Source organism: Erigeron canadensis, chromosome 1 (genome assembly GCF_010389155.1).
Source record: "Erigeron canadensis isolate Cc75 chromosome 1, C_canadensis_v1, whole genome shotgun sequence".
NCBI lineage: Eukaryota > Viridiplantae > Streptophyta > Magnoliopsida > Asterales > Asteraceae > Erigeron > Erigeron canadensis.
The window spans coordinates 50,377,514-50,393,661 of NC_057761.1; the positions used below are offsets into that span (position 1 = coordinate 50,377,514).

General features: G+C 32.0%; 2 protein-coding genes across 2 annotated transcripts; both read left to right on the forward strand.

The window, feature by feature from the left end:
• The first annotated feature begins 210 nt into the window (after positions 1–210).
• LOC122585210 (homeobox protein BEL1 homolog) lies at positions 211–4,150 on the forward strand. Its single transcript, XM_043757320.1, has 4 exons — positions 211–1,601; positions 2,045–2,427; positions 2,925–2,985; positions 3,273–4,150. The coding sequence occupies exons 1-4, from the start codon at positions 714–716 to the stop codon at positions 3,912–3,914; spliced, it is 1,974 nt and encodes a 657-aa protein (XP_043613255.1). The 5' UTR covers positions 211–713; the 3' UTR covers positions 3,915–4,150.
• Positions 4,151–7,414: 3,264 nt separating this feature from the next.
• Positions 7,415–14,031, forward strand: LOC122578396 (golgin candidate 6-like). Its single transcript, XM_043750355.1, has 19 exons — positions 7,415–7,522; positions 7,608–7,677; positions 7,776–7,828; positions 8,889–9,016; positions 9,089–9,138; positions 9,374–9,520; positions 9,616–9,689; positions 9,768–9,837; positions 9,936–10,085; positions 10,224–10,274; positions 10,365–10,451; positions 10,563–10,676; positions 10,769–10,840; positions 10,918–11,103; positions 11,247–11,350; positions 11,706–11,754; positions 11,835–11,900; positions 11,981–12,748; positions 13,228–14,031. The coding sequence occupies exons 2-19, from the start codon at positions 7,645–7,647 to the stop codon at positions 13,792–13,794; spliced, it is 2,769 nt and encodes a 922-aa protein (XP_043606290.1). The 5' UTR covers positions 7,415–7,522; positions 7,608–7,644; the 3' UTR covers positions 13,795–14,031.
• The last annotated feature ends 2,117 nt before the right edge of the window (positions 14,032–16,148 follow it).

Sequence of the window (16,148 nt, forward strand, 5' to 3'; positions counted from 1 at the left end):
TTGGTGCAGTGTATTAGCAACATCTTCATATTTTTATTATTAATAGAAAATTGGGTATTCTTTGTTTAATATTTGTGTCATTGATGAGGGGGTAATAATGAAATAAGTAGGAGCTGAGGAAAGACTTGATTTTTTCTTAGAAGTCTATTTTGGATGTATTTATATCTGTATGTAGCATTGACCCCTAGTAGCCTATTAGAAAGAGATAACATAAAGATACATTATTTGTTGTATACATATTTGTGAAATATATTATGAACATACAATGAAAATCCTCATCATCCTCATCAAACAACAGTTGTAGAGAGAGTTGAGGGTCATATTCTTATCACATATAAATCCAAGCCTCTTTTTCCTAGGTTTTGTTTTCATGGCACCTCCTTCTTTTGACAGTTCCTGTTTCATTTTCTCCACCTTCAACCACCTCTAATTTAGTTATAGCTTTCTCTCTCTACAACTTCTTTTTTTCCCCCCCACTTTTTCTATGGATTAAAGGTGACACTTTTAATTTGCTTTTTGTTAAGTTCTTGTTGAATTCCCACATGCACATCATCATAAAGATGAGTTAATTAACTCAAGATCTTGATGATGAGTTATTATGTGACTACAAAAGGAAGCTAGAACTTCATAAAGATATCTCATAACAAGATTGTCTTTTTTCTTTTACACCTTTTCATTATAACAATATCAATCATCATCATATATGAATTGAAATGGATGATCAAGAAGAGAAGATGATGAGAGGAAATAGTAATACTACTATGGTGGATAGCCCTACAGGTAATTATAACTGTTACTCTGATGATGATCATCATATTAATCACAATCATCATGTGAATTCTTCAAGTATGCCTAATAATAATAATAATAATAATAATGCTACAACTAGCTTTGAAACAAGCCCTTCAGAGATTTTCAACTTTGAGTCACTCAACCTAGTGACTCAAAACTCATCTCTCTTATGGAAAGCCCCTTCTACTTCTTCTTCTTCTAAACCCATCTCTAGTTCTGATTTCTATAACTTTGACGACTCGTCTCTTCAAAGATGTGTGTTTCCTTCTGAACCAAATAACGAAAGGCCGAGCCAAGGGCTTTCTCTGTCTCTCTCTTCGGCTAACAATCCTTCTTCAATAGGATTACAGTCATTTGAGCTAGTAGTAAGACCACAAGAACACCACTATCAACATCACAACCACCAAGGGTATTTTGGGAAATCAATGAGTATGGATCATGATCAACAACAACATCATCATGATATGATGACTCAAGATGGATTTTTTGGGAAACAAGGAAATATCATCAATAGTAGTAGTGGTGGTGATCATGGGGGTGGCTATAACCACTATCAAAGTGCACCATATAGCTTAAGAAGCTCAAGGTACTTGGTTCCAGCCCAAGAACTCCTTAATGAGTTCTGTAATCTTGGATCAAAGCAAAGTGACAATTCACCAAAAGCAAAGGCAGTAGCTACAAGTTCAAATCAGTGGCAAGATCACGATAACGCGAATAATGCTAGTTCTTCAAAAGCCAAAAATTTATCTTCTCTTGAATTTATGGAAGTGCAAAAAAGAAAAACCAAGCTTCTCCAAATGCTAGAAGAGGTAAAACTTTCTTCTTTCTTTGAGTAGTTTTTAGATATCTAGAGCATATATTTCATGCTTTAGATATACAAACAAATTGTTATGGTTATATTGTTGTAAAGTATCTTTCTTCGTGTTTTTTTTTTTGGTTTTTTTCGTTTCCATAAAATTAAGATTCCCTTTTTTAGTTGAAGAATTTGATCTCGTTTTAAACAAATTTGATCTTGAACCATTTGTGTGATTGGAATTCTTCCCACAAATGCCCACATGATGACAAGTTGGATGCTTCATTTAATTTAAGAAACCTCCATTCTTGTTAAGTGATTTTTTTTGTGGAATAATTATTATTACTCACATTTTAAGTTTATTATTATTATTATTACGAATATTGATATTATATTATATTTATTGAAACCCATGAAAAAGAAAATCTGAACTTGTTTTGTATTTATTATTAAAATTAGGTTGACAGAAGATACAAACATTATTGTGATCAAATGAAGGCAGTTGTATCATCATTTGAAGAAGTGGCTGGTAATGGTGCTGCAAAAGTTTACTCTTCCTTGGCTTCAAAGGCAATGTCAAGGCATTTTAGGTGTTTGAGAGATGCGATTGTGAGTCAGATCAAGACAACAAAGGTCGCGATGGGGGAAAAAGACGTTTCTGCCCCTGGTTCGAGCCGAGGAGAGACTCCGAGACTTAGGGTACTTGATCAAACCTTAAGGCAGCAAAGGGCTTTTCAACAAATGACCATGATGGATAGCCATCCTTGGAGGCCTCAACGTGGGTTACCTGAGCGTTCTGTTTCTGTTCTTCGTGCTTGGCTATTCGAACACTTTCTCCATCCGTAAGTCCCTAGCTAGCTTTAGAATTGAACCTCCAAATAATCATTTTCTGATATTTCACTCACAACAAAATGAACGTGTACAAAATGTTTCAAGAATAAAAGTTGATTGTACGTAGTCCTCAATCATATGTTTTTCAAAGACAACTTAAAATTGGTTATTTTGGCTGGTTTTATATCTACCCTCAATTTGATTCCTATATATATTTTGTCATATTGTCCCCCTTCATAAATTTATCTTTTTCTTAGGGGCCTTTCTAACTTATTTGTATTTGTGTGTTTGATTCTTGTTACAACTTTCATATAGGTCCCATTAATACATAATGTATTCATATGCATCTCATTCCTCAAGTCTCATGATCCACACAATCTTTTTATGTTATTTATGGATTATTGTAAAGATACAAAACACAACCAAGTTAAATATATATATATATATATATATACATGCATTAAAAATAGGTTTTATTATCAACTCTAATTTCGTCGAAACATTTCAGGTACCCTAATGACGTCGATAAGCACATTCTTGCACGGCAAACCGGTCTCTCTAGAAGCCAAGTATGTCACTATCGACTTCTTATTAATTATATATATATATGCCAATCGTTTATAATAATTAATTAATTGATTTGAAAATTTTGATTGGAAAAAAATTCGTGGCTCATAAATGATACGTCATCAACAGAAAACGACACCCTTGTAAGGGTAAAGAAGTTCTTGATCAAAAATGTTTAAAACTTTTTTGCTACATATTCTATATATAAATGCACTCAAACAGCGCGCGCTATATATTATTACTAACGGTTATATATACCTTATGTATTTTGATCTATAAATATATATAGGTGTCAAATTGGTTTATAAATGCAAGGGTAAGATTATGGAAGCCAATGGTGGAGGAGATGTATATGGAAGAAACAAAAACAAATCAAGAAGCTGCTATGGAAGCAGGGACCTCTAACGCTTTGAATCCAAACCCGCAACAAATGGACCTAAAGCCGACTGCTGATGAGCTAGTTCGAATAGATTCCGAGTGCCTGTCTTCCATCATCAACCAACCCGAAAAAATGGATCGCCACGCAAAAACACAAGACCATCATAATGACTTTCACCATATTGGTAATTTTCCTAGGGCGGTTACAAACTCATCATTTGGGGCGGTGGAGCTAGACTTTTCGGCTTACAACAATCATCACAACTTTGGTGGTGGCGGTGACGGTGGTACCGGGGTTTCTTTGACCTTAGGGCTACAACAACACGGCAGTGGAGATGGCACTGGCGGAGGTGGTGCCGATGGGGTGGTGAGTTTAGCATTTTCACCTACTTCTCAAAGTTCTTTATTTTATAATGCTCGTGATCATATGGAAGAGTGTCAAACAGCCGGACAATATTCTTCTCTTTTGGAAGCTGCAGCTGGTGATCAAGGACAAAATCTGCCTTATAGAAACTTGATGGGTGCACAACTCCTTCATGATTTGGCTGGTTAATTAATTAAGATCAACAAATTATATATTTAATTAGCTCTAGAAGTCATTATATGACTATATGAAGTTAAATTATGGAAAAAAAAAAAAGGAAATTTCAAGGAATTAAGTTAATTATATAATTTTGTACTTCTAGCTAGGCTTCTTCGATTCTAGCTTAAGGGTATACTAGCTTCATTGGCTTTAGATGTACAATTAAATTTAGAACTTCAATAGCTTAAGGGTATTTCTTGCTTCAATTTCTAGGGTACTCTAGCTAGTCGAATATTTTTCCTTCTATATGTTAAGACCCAAAAACCAGCTATGGAAAAAAAAAACAGATTATCGATTTTATCGCAAAAAAATATATGCATATAGCTTGTTTCTTTGTCGGGTATATATATTTATTCCTTGTGTTGTGTAAATATTTAATTAGCAATAATCAAAACATGTTATATAGCAGCATAATATCGATCGTTATCATCAGGAAAACAAAAGATATGTTTATATATATATATATATATATATATATATATATGACATGCGCATTACTAATTATGTTAGTAGTGTCAAAGCTTTCATATATCATTAACCATAATATCACCTTTTTAAACTAATTATTTAATGTAAAAAAGGTGATTCTTTTTTCTTCTTTTGTTTCTTATTTGATGAAAACTATGGAGGAAGACTTAAACACAAGTCAAATCATATGAAAGCACAAGCTAACTGATCGAGTCTTTTGTGGTTGAAGTTTACATCAAATTAAGGAGTTCCAATTTCTTAGGGGCAATATGCACATTTAATTTATCAATATAAACAAACAAAGTTTTCTTTGTTATTTGAATTTTTATGATTTATTATTCTTGAAATCAGTTTGTCAATATTAAATTGAGCAAGAAAAATCCGTTGTGGTTTTTAATTTCAAAGATTAGGACCAGATATTTTATTTTAATTTTTAATATAATAAAAGACATATAATAATAATAATAATAATAATAATAATGATAATAATAATAATAATAATAATATTTAAGGTCGACATTGGTTTATCATCGTGGTCCCTTTTAATGTTCGGTTTTCCTTGTGAAAGACAACCGATATTTTTCTCCATTTAATGTGTTTAGTTTTCTCACTTTTCATTTGTTGAATGAAAAAAAACGTGTATTTATTAATCGCTAGCTTTTTTAGATATAAAATGAATTTTAATTATTTATACTCCGTATATATATAGAGCATGCGTGCTTATATAGGTAAATTCCTAGCTGAGCGTAGCTAGATCCAACAGTTATATATATTTCGTCTTTATAAGTAGAATAGTTGAAGACGTCCACAAAGGGAAATAGGAACGACAGACACGTCATGTCTTGCAAAAACAAACACTCCCTACTCTCAAATGATCATATAATACGCATATTCCCCATTAGTAACATACAATATATATTTATCAATAAACTAAAATATGAGTGAGGTTTTCTTTAATTGACACATGGATTAATATTTAAGAGACAAGTGTCTTTTTTAGTTTATATCCTAAATTGTATTTTCCTTATACTAATCAAATTAATATTATTATATATTTATATTTTTACTTACCATATATATTATGTTAAAATATAATGTTAATTAATTAAAACTAATTAAATTCAATCGTAAGAAACAAACGAAATTCCAATATCTTCATATCATATTTGGATAAGAAATTTTAGGTTTATCGAATTTACAATTATATATAGCCTTACTTGATAAATATTAAATTTTAAAGTTTATCTACTCAATTGACATTTTAATATCTTAACATTATATAAAAATTAGTATATACTGAATAATTTATTTATTAATACTATTTTTTGAAAAGTATATATATTTTAAATATTTATAATTGATTTTTATCTTAATTTTTTTGACAGCAATAAATGATATATATTAAAAAATATATGACTTTTAGAAAAGAACTAAAAGCCCTCTAATTAACAAGATGTTATTTTTTTCAATATTCTATTACCAAATATCACAAAAATACATATTTGAACGACATCATATTTATTGATAAACTAAAACATGATTGAGATGTTCTTGAAACGATACATAACGTAATCCTTGATCGACACGTGGCGTAATCTTTGACTGACACGTGTCATTTTAATTTATTTGTTTTATTAAATTAGTCTTTTTAATTGTATATAGATTCAATTTTCTTATTAGACTTAGAATTAAACTTTAACTATTGGCTTATAAATACAAAACATGTTATGTTAATAAATTGTCCCTTTTTTTCTCTTTTAATTCTTCAACTCCTATTACTTATATTACTTATAATAATTTATTAACATGAAAACTTCAAAAATTTAAGTTTATGATCGAAATCCGCAAGACTATTTATCATCATCCACTATGTTTACAAGTTCTGAATTTGGTGTGATTGTAGAAAGTTAAGGTAAGTTCAAAACTCTAACTAAATATATATTACTTTTGTAATTACTGTTTATTATAATTTAGCTTCGCTCATCGGTTTACTGTATATGTGGCATATTTGAATTTTTTTATAATAAAATTTATATAACTACCGTACATCGTACGGGTATTAGGACTAGTTTGTATGATATAACGATCGAACCTAATATGATACAATTAATAACACCATTTGTATTCCTAATTAAGTAGTTTATTTTTTTGAATCTATATATATACGGATATTCTTTTCATGAATTGGTCAAGTCACGTACATATTCATCGTCTATGTATATGCTGTATGGTGTGTATATTAAGAAATTGTTTAACTTGACCAAACTTTCATGATTCCAATGTCACATATATAGTTATATTTTCTATTCGCATAACAAAGATTGTAAACGAATCAAACATCAAAACAGTTATTATTCGCGAGCTCGTGCATATATGTTTAGGATGAGGCAAAGCTAGGATAAAGTTAATTAACGTTCCATTAATTCCTTGAGATGAGCTTGACATGATAATATATTTGCTCAACTCGATCATTCCAAACCCGTTTAGTAACTCGAGTACGTACGGGTCAATCTTAAAGAGTCTAACGAGTACCAACAATATAATCAATCTATGCCTTCATGAAGCTTTAACAAGGTTGTTGATAATCAGGATTATCAATATTGAAGCTCGAGCTTATGTTGTTAATTATACAAGTTTATTAACCTCGATCTTGTAATCTTGCTAGAAAAATATTCATTAAGTTCAAAAAACTAAATAAGCATCAAGCTCGAACATTAAAGAAGTATTAAAGGTTGAGATCATGTTTTGAAAACGGTATGTATGTATATTAAAAAAATATAACATAATGTTACAAATATATATCGTCAATCCGATTTGGTTGGTTATAAATCTAGATTGTTAAAAACTTGAGATCCAGTCCATAAAATAAATTACATCTACCATGGTCTAAAATAAAACATAACCAAAAGATCCGGCCCAGCCCACATATATGATTTGTGCCTTTGTTATTTGATTTTGATTAAAATTCAAAATTGACTAATTTACCCAAAATCTCTCTCTCTCTCTCTCACACACACACACACACACACACACTCTGCAATTTTTGTCACATATTTGGTTAAAAACTAGGGCTTCTTTCTACTTGTGTAAATTCCAACTCACGATTTCAGGTTACAAATTTGTACTTGCTTATGCACACACGCACACACACATATAAGGTATTTGATCAAATTTATTTTTCTGATTTATTTGCAGTTTTTCTAGTATTTGATCAAATTGTCAACTGATAAAGATGAAGAAAATTGATTTAGTATCTGGGTATAAGGTATTTCTATTAAATTTTAAAGCTTTTTTAATGGGGTTTAATATATTAGTATAATTATGATTCAAATTTCTATTTTTTTTTTTTGTACTGATTTGCAGGGAGTTGTGGAACATTTATTTGGAAATGAAGAATCAAATTCCAATGATGAGAGGTTGGTTTTATTAGTTTATTATCATGCATTGCAAATGTAATGATTACCGAAAAAGACGAGTGAAAGAATGTGGTGATAGATTGACTTACTTTTGACATAGAAACATAGAGCAACACAAAAACATAAATTTAGAAAGGGAAATTTCATAAAACCTTTTTCTTGGTCTGTTTAGGTGATAAATTCTTATTTAGCGTACGGAAGTGCAATTTTTACCATTATAAACGATCAAGATAGGCCAGGTGTCAAGGTTGTCTTCGTCACGTTTATAAGTAGTTACAATGGTAAATACTTAAGATTTAGTCAGACAAATAAAGTTATAATTACCAAAGTAGACGATCAAGGGAAGTTCATTGCCATTTTATGATATTTCTCCAAACAAAAATACCTTAAATCCGAATAGAGATTAGAGATATAGTACATTATAACAAAATATCAAGAAATATAAGTAGTTTAAAAGTTTTTTTCTATATCTTTAAAATGTGATTGTGAAGACTAAGTAGTAAATGGCGTCTCCTGGTGGCGAAGGCTGTTTGCATAGTGATGTAGGGCGATGATAAGGTGAGAGGGGGTGTTTCTGTTTTATGTATTTAAAGTGGACCGAAACCATGATCTTTCATCAGATGGCGATCTAACGTCAGTTTCAATTTTGTTTTTCAAAGTAAAGGTAAAAAACCCGTATGTATTTAACCAGGCGACTTCATAATCCTTCACTGATTAGGTTACTCAGGTACCAGCTTTAGCTTCCTTGATTCTATAACATCTAAGGTCTCAGGCGTTGTTATTTCTGACATGTGGTACTACATTTTTGTTTGGACTCTTTCCAGTTTCGGGGTTTATTTGTTTTGCTATATCGTCTTCTATCTATTTGGTTAAAGCATTTTTATGTGTTGCTTATTTCATTTTTTATAACTATATAAAATAATGATGATTCATTTACAAGATAGACATTCTTTTGACACTTTGAAATCTTCTTAAGTTACTGTCTGACGAGTCTATGGCAGTTTGGCTAGCTTCTCTATCTTTTTGTGAGTAATGCATGTTCTCGTTTGCATGATGATAGCTATGTTGAGCGCTTGCTGGATTGCATAAGAAATGGTAAGCTGGTGGAGGATAGAAGAAATGCCATGGCTGAACTTCAATCCGTTGTTGCAGATAGTCACTCTGCCCAGCTAGCTTTTGGAGCAATGGGTGCGTACAGTTTGGTGGGATGGTCTTATCTCATTTTTATATGCACAACATAATATTTTTCTTTTTTTGCAGGATTTCCTGTACTTTTTGAAGTCCTCAAGGAGCGTGATGACGCTGAAATGGTTTGAAAGCTTCTTTGAACAACATATTCTTCATCTTCTATTAATATATGCTATGTAATTGGTTCCGTACATAGAAGGGCATATCACTGTGATTTTCTTCCATACTGATTGTTAGTAATATAATACACTTGAGTGGTTATATTATACAATCTTTCATTGTTAACTTTTTTAATCATATTTATGGTTTTCTCTCTTTCAATCAATAATGTTTCATGGTAATAATGAATAATTGAAGGTACGTGGTGCTGTTGAAACGTTTGTGAGTGCCTTAACGCCAACTACACATACAAAATCACACAAAAATGAGGTTCAGCCAGCTTTGATGAACGCAGATCTTTTATCAAGGGATGAGCAAAACATATCCCTTCTTCTGAATCTGTTGGTAAGGCTTCTATATCTTAATTCAGTTATATTTCAAGACATGTATTCTCTAGATTAGCTATCTTCCTGCACCTGGTGATTTAGTATTTTGGGCAGTCAGAGGATGACTTCTATGTGCGATATTATACTCTTCAACTTCTAACTGCACTGTCAACGAACTCACCCGTTAGGTAATTTCTCTTTTTATTTTCGAAGCTCTCCTGCATAGATGTCGTTGTGTTAGAAATATTTATTGAGGTTTTCTCCAGGTTACAGGAAGCCATTCTCAAAATCCAAGGTGGTATAACTCGTCTTGTGGACATGCTCATGGATCGCGAGGTAGGGATCAGGGACCTATAAACTAATGAAGTCATAAATTATTTCTGTGATATCTGCTGTTTCTTTATCTTTAAACACGGTATTGATTTACCTTTTAGGTTATAAGGAATGAGGCATTGTTACTTCTCACCTATTTGACCCGTGAGTCTGAGGAGATTCAAAAATATTTGGTCTTTGAAGGTGGTTTTGAGAAAATTTTCAGTATCATTATGGGGGAGGGAGGTTCAGATGGTGGTGTCGTTGTCCAGGTGATCTGTTGGCTCCTAATTTCTGATACATAATAATGCTTCAAATCTGTAGGGTTTTTCATTATTTGGAATGAATGATGAAACTTTTCAGTTCCATTTATAAATTTCCAATCCACTGATATCTTTATCACCTCACAGGATTGCCTTGAATTGCTGAACAATCTCATTCGTAGCAATGCTTCCAATCAGGTATTGGGTTGATTTTATTTCTTTCGTTTTATAAACTATTGTGGTTTTGAATATAGTATACATGTTATGTTGCTTTTAACCATGCTATAGGTGATGCTGCGGGAAACTATAGGCTTTGACTTGTTGATTTCGATATTAAAACTTCGGGGGAGCACATATAACTTTACTCAGCAAAAGGTTAGCTTTCATATACTTATAAATTATTTTAACATATCTTTTTGTTTATGTTCAATATTGAAGGCTGACTGGTTACTTATTGTTGTCTAAAAACATAATTGATGCCAGTAGACAATAAATCTACTGTGTGTTTTAGAAACAATCAGGTTACTGCTGAATGGTGGTTCTGATGCTGATCCTTCAAAACAATTGAATACGTCGACTAACAAAACAGTTCTGGTTCAGGTTATTTTCATGCCTCAGTTGTGATGGTTACTTAAAGGATTATAATCTTCTGTGTGTGTAGTATCATTTAGTTCTCCCCTTTTCTATCACAGAGGAAAGTTATGGACCATCTACTTATGCTAGGAGTTGAAAGTCAATATGCTCCTGTTTCTGTCCGTTGTGCTGTAAGTTGCCGACCATAAATATTTTATATCTGCATTTTTTGTTTAAAACATAACAATTACTTATATCACAATTTCAGGCTTTTCGATGCATAGGTGATCTAATATTTGGACATCACCAAAATCTGGACATTCTTGCAAGCAAATTCCTTGGTGATGAGCCACAGGCTGAGCCAGCTCTGAATTCAATTCTGCAGATTACCTTAAGGACGTCTAGCATGCAAGAATTAATTGCAGCTGACTATGTTTTCAAGTGCTTTTGTGAGGTTCTCATTCATAACATCACGTCTGAATGTATTTTTTTAATTTTTTGGCTGTATACAACCATGTTGTGGCCTTACATTTTCGTATTTATATTTCCTCAGTTTTGATGCCAAAATGAACTCGCTTTCTTTTTTACGCTTGACAGCAAAATACTGATGGTCAAACAATGCTAGCCTCAACCTTAATTCCCCAACCATTGTCAATGACCCATGCTCCGCTTGAGGATGATGTCAAGATGTCTTTTGGAAGGTATACATTGTATATTTGTACATGTTTTCATGACTGAGATTTTCTTTATCAGGATTGTAGAAGCCTCTTGCTTAGAGGTGGCAAGATAATTCGTTTTACAACGTGTTGAAAAGGACCTGGCCTGGTTGGGTTGGACCCAACTGCATTTTTTGGTTTATCATTTAAGTAAATTATTAGATTGTTAAATCTTCAATCATATTACAAAAACATTATTTACTCTGGTAGCTACCCAAATCTTTGATTCTTTGAGTAAAGCAATTTAGTAGGTCACATAGGTGTTGAATGAAAAGTAGACTTTCAGGGCACTTGTTGCATGCATGCTCTCTTGATCTATCGTTTTTTTTTTTTTTTGCAGCATGCTTCTACATGGTCTTGCCTCGAGTGAACATGATGGAGACCTCGAGGTACTTTTTTTTGGTGAAAGCTGTCCTTTGTTTCCTTTAATCATCTATCCAATGTCGCCTGATGAAGTATTATACTGTAGACTAGTTGCAGAGCTGCAAGTGTTCTTTCTTATTTACTAAAGGATAATCTGCAGTGCAAGGAAAAGGTATGCAATTTCATGCTGTACATGGGTTAAAAGTTTTACACTGGTCATACCTTGTCTTATTTTTGCCTAAATGAATTCAGGTTTTACAAATTAAACTCGAGTCATCAATGCCCTCCTTAGAATCCTCGGAACCCCTATTGCACCGCATGGTAAAATACTTGGCCCTTGCATCTTCCAAGAAGGGCAAAGATGGAAAATTAGCTATTCCAACAAGTTCATATGTCCAACCAATAATACTAAAGCTACTCGTCACGTGGCTCTCTGATTGCCCAAATGCTGTACATTTGTTTCTTGCCTCACGTTCTCATTTAACTTATATAGTTGAATTAGTATCAAACGTCGATGCGACTGTTTGTGTAAGAGGATTGGCAGCTGTGCTGTTAGGGGAATGTGCTATCTTTAATAAATCAGTTGAGGCGGGAAAAGATGCTTTTACCGTGGTTGATGCCATAAGCCAAAAAGCGGGGCTCACATCATACTTTCTAAGGCTAGATGAGATGCAGAAAAGCTTTGTATTTACATCTACAAACGGGGATCAATCCCATGGACTGGCGACAAAAACAAATGCCGACAGAATTGCGGAAATAGAAGAGATTGATGATGACATGCCAATCGAGCACAAGAACGAGGACCACCCTATGCTTGCTGGAATGTTTGACCCCCAGTTTCTCATCTTTATAAAAAATTTGGAAGTTAGTATTAGAGATGGAATCGTAAAAATCTATAGTCACCCCAAGAACAATGTGTCTGTCATTCCCGCAGAATTGGAACAGAAAAAGGATGAGCCTGATGTGGAATACATCAACCGACTCAAATCCTTTCTGGAGAAACAATGCTCCGAGATACAGGTTAGTTTTGTTAATTCTACACATGCTCCATCTGCAACCAACAATTTTCTATAAGACCCTTGATTCATACGTTCTTGTAGAGGTAACATGGACATGGACGGAACAAATGAAAATGAGTTTAGGTTGAAACAGGTCTTATCCGGTTGTGTTGATTTGCAAACACTTATTTATATCAGAAGGAATAAATTATAAATAGATAATGCATGGATATTGATTACAAAAGCAGTATAATTAAGATAAGCTATATCTTCATATAGATTGATTTAGGAGGTGGTTGCAATAAAATAAAAATACTTCAGTTGGCTTTCTAGTTTCAAGTTTCAACTAAATTTGACCACTTGAGGCCGTTCCCCTTTATCATAATTTTTCATGTTTGAGATTAAAGGCTACCCAAAACAACCTATTTATTAGTAGAATAGTTGAACTCGCTGCCTGTATTTTCTGGTGTTCTTTACTTGAAGTGTTTACACTATCAACAGGATCTACTTAACAGAAATGCAACATTAGCTGAAAACCTAGCCAACACGGGTGGGGGTGGCTCATCTCAAACCGAACCTAGACCTAATGGTGGTTCAGACAGGGTCCAACTGGACACACTAAGAAGAAATCTTCTAGAAACATCCCAACAGATTGAGATGCTTAAAACAGATAAATCCAAAATTGAAAATGAAGCTTCATCTTATAAGAAGTTATCTGAAAAGATAGAAAGTGATTTAAAGAGTTTATCAGATGCCTACAACAGTCTAGAACAGGCAAATTACAACTTAGAAAATGAAGTCAAAGCCTTGAAGAATGGTGGGTCAACATCAAGTTTGGATATTGAGGCCATTAAAGCAGAAGCAAAGGAAGAAGCTCAAAAGGAGAGTGAAGGGGAACTGAATGATCTTCTTGTTTGTCTTGGCCAAGAACAGAGTAAAGTGGACAAACTCCGTGCACGATTGACCGAGTTAGGAGAGGATGTGGATACTTTACTTGAAGGCATTGGTGATGACATGGGAGTGCCTGAAGATGATGACGATGATGACATTGATGAAGATGAAAAGTGATATATGGGTGTTAACAGAAGTTTGTGTTTCTAACTTTAAGTTTCCATATTTCTTATGTTGTGTACAGTTTATTTGTTGTCTTAGATTGTACACTTGAATTTTTACGTTGCCCTGTTATCCCTTATGTGGATGTTAATGCAGATGTGGAAGCGAATGTGTACCATGCATGCATTTTTCTCTGGATGTATATGATCAAATATAATCATATCGCTAGTGTAGAGATATTTACAAACGTAATTTATATGAGTCCTGCTAATCTTTGTAAACTACTTGAAATAAGATTCGTTGGGACTTGGGGTTAGAAGACACGTCAAAATTCATATGGGTGTAGCTGAAGTGTCCACATTTTTTTATCCGTCTTTTTTAGATTGCATTTATGCGATTTGACAAGCTGTATTACCAAAAAGGCAATAATGATCAAATCTTTTGAATAGAAGTTATAGAAGATTAATGGCGTTTGAAAGGATATATGTATTTTGCTTACTCCCTTGTAATCAACATGTTGTTAGAAGAAAAATGTAAAATGAATCAAAATCTTGATTAAATTAAGGAAAATAATATATCCTCTTGATAAATAGCCTAATAATTTTTTAAAAAATCTTAAAACATGACATGTCTAATTCACTTATTCTTTTGTTTAATCTTAGCTTTTGATTTCACCAAATGTCATGATCACAAAAGGATTTATCATTTTTCTTAAATTAACTCGTGTTGCTCTTAAAATGATCCACAGTTACAATTACAATAAATTATTCACAATCATACGATACACAATAAGGTCGCTACTCTTTAGATATTTCTTTTTTGTATTCTTTATGATTGCAAATTTTAAAATGTATATATATATATATATATATATATATATATATATATATATATTTTAAACAGTGAGTTTGTAAATATATTATTTAGTGAACAAATGATGAATTATTTAAACTTAGAGAATAATAACTTTTGTAAACGTGGGTCAAATTATGTTTGGTTGAACAATCTGTTTCTAAGAGTAGCAATATACTTCATTTTTTTTAAAATAAAGTACATTCTAACTCATACTTCATACACCCGTTACTTGGCATTTTAAATGTTCTAAGCATTATGTTTACAAAATATAAATCGTTAAGTTAATATTCTAGGCATTTTGCACTGACAAATTCATCCATCTTTGTAAACAAATTGTAATAAATTTCATGCCATGCCAAAAACATATAGTCCCTCTCCCTCTATTAAAATAAAGTGTTCATATCTGTATTTTGGACGTATTTAATATATATAATCATTTTTATGTTTAACCAATCGAAAAAAGTTCGTGGATATATATGACTCTTTATTATGATTGCAAACTTTTAAAACTGTGTACATTTTCAAAGTAGTCGTTGATTGTGAAGTAGATGGAGTATATTATTTCTACTGTAAACATTCTGGTAGATAATAAGAAAGGGGGAAAAACTAAAAAGGTGACAATTGGCGTTTTATTAGGTACTCTATCAATCACTAATTTGGGTTTACATTTAAAAATTACTAGATGGTGTCCGCATGTTGTGACGGCACCAATAAATTACAACATGTTTTATGTATACCGTTTGATTCAAATGCTATTTATAAAAGGGTTTCATTGTATGTGTAATGATAGTTTTGGGTTGAAATTTTTTAAGGGTATTTTAGTTTAATTGTGTATGTGATATATAAAAGAGTAAAAAAAAAAAAAAAAGAAAGAAAAGGATTTGCTATTAGATGCCCCTCCGACATTGTCTAATTTTAATTAATTATCTCATAACTTCTATATATATAGTGTTGTAGCATTAATTGAATTAACGTAATTTTGTGTATCGAATTTGCCCTAGCTCATTACGTTATTTTGCATTGTTTATATTTCTCCAGTTAATTAACCAACAACAATGTCTTATATTATGTTATGTAAATGAATTTTTACTTTTTAACTTTTGTAAGTAGTACCTAAACATTAAATAAATAAAAAAACAAACAAACAAACGATTATATATGTTTAAAAGAAAACTTGTATCAAACAAATTCTAGACAAACACACAATATCACTCATATTTTGCAAACAAACGAACAACACATAACCATAAATACTTTTACTTTTGAAGCTCCTATGACACATGTATACACAATTTTTCATTATAGACGAACAAAAATAAGGATTCGATAAGAAAAAAAAGATATAAATAGTCTATAAAATCATCAAAGTTCAATAATAGATATTTCTTACATATATTATAAAAAATAATCAACCTAACGATATTAATTTTAAAGAGTAAACAAAATGTCTTTTGTTCGAAGATAATCACAAATCAATAAGATTTCATCCTATCAAACCAAATAAAAAATAATAT

Coding starts and splice junctions, on each gene's coding strand:
- LOC122578396 (XM_043750355.1), top strand. CDS start 7,645: ATGAAGAAAATTGATTTAGTATCTGGGTATAAG. Junction 11,351..11,705: donor GTCAAGATGTCTTTTGGAAG/GTATACATTGTA, acceptor TTTTTTTTGCAG/CATGCTTCTACATGGTCTTG. Junction 12,749..13,227: donor AACAATGCTCCGAGATACAG/GTTAGTTTTGTT, acceptor CACTATCAACAG/GATCTACTTAACAGAAATGC.
- LOC122585210 (XM_043757320.1), top strand. CDS start 714: ATGGATGATCAAGAAGAGAAGATGATGAGAGGAAATAGTAATACTACT. Junction 2,428..2,924: donor TTCGAACACTTTCTCCATCC/GTAAGTCCCTAG, acceptor GAAACATTTCAG/GTACCCTAATGACGTCGATA. Junction 2,986..3,272: donor CCGGTCTCTCTAGAAGCCAA/GTATGTCACTAT, acceptor AAATATATATAG/GTGTCAAATTGGTTTATAAA.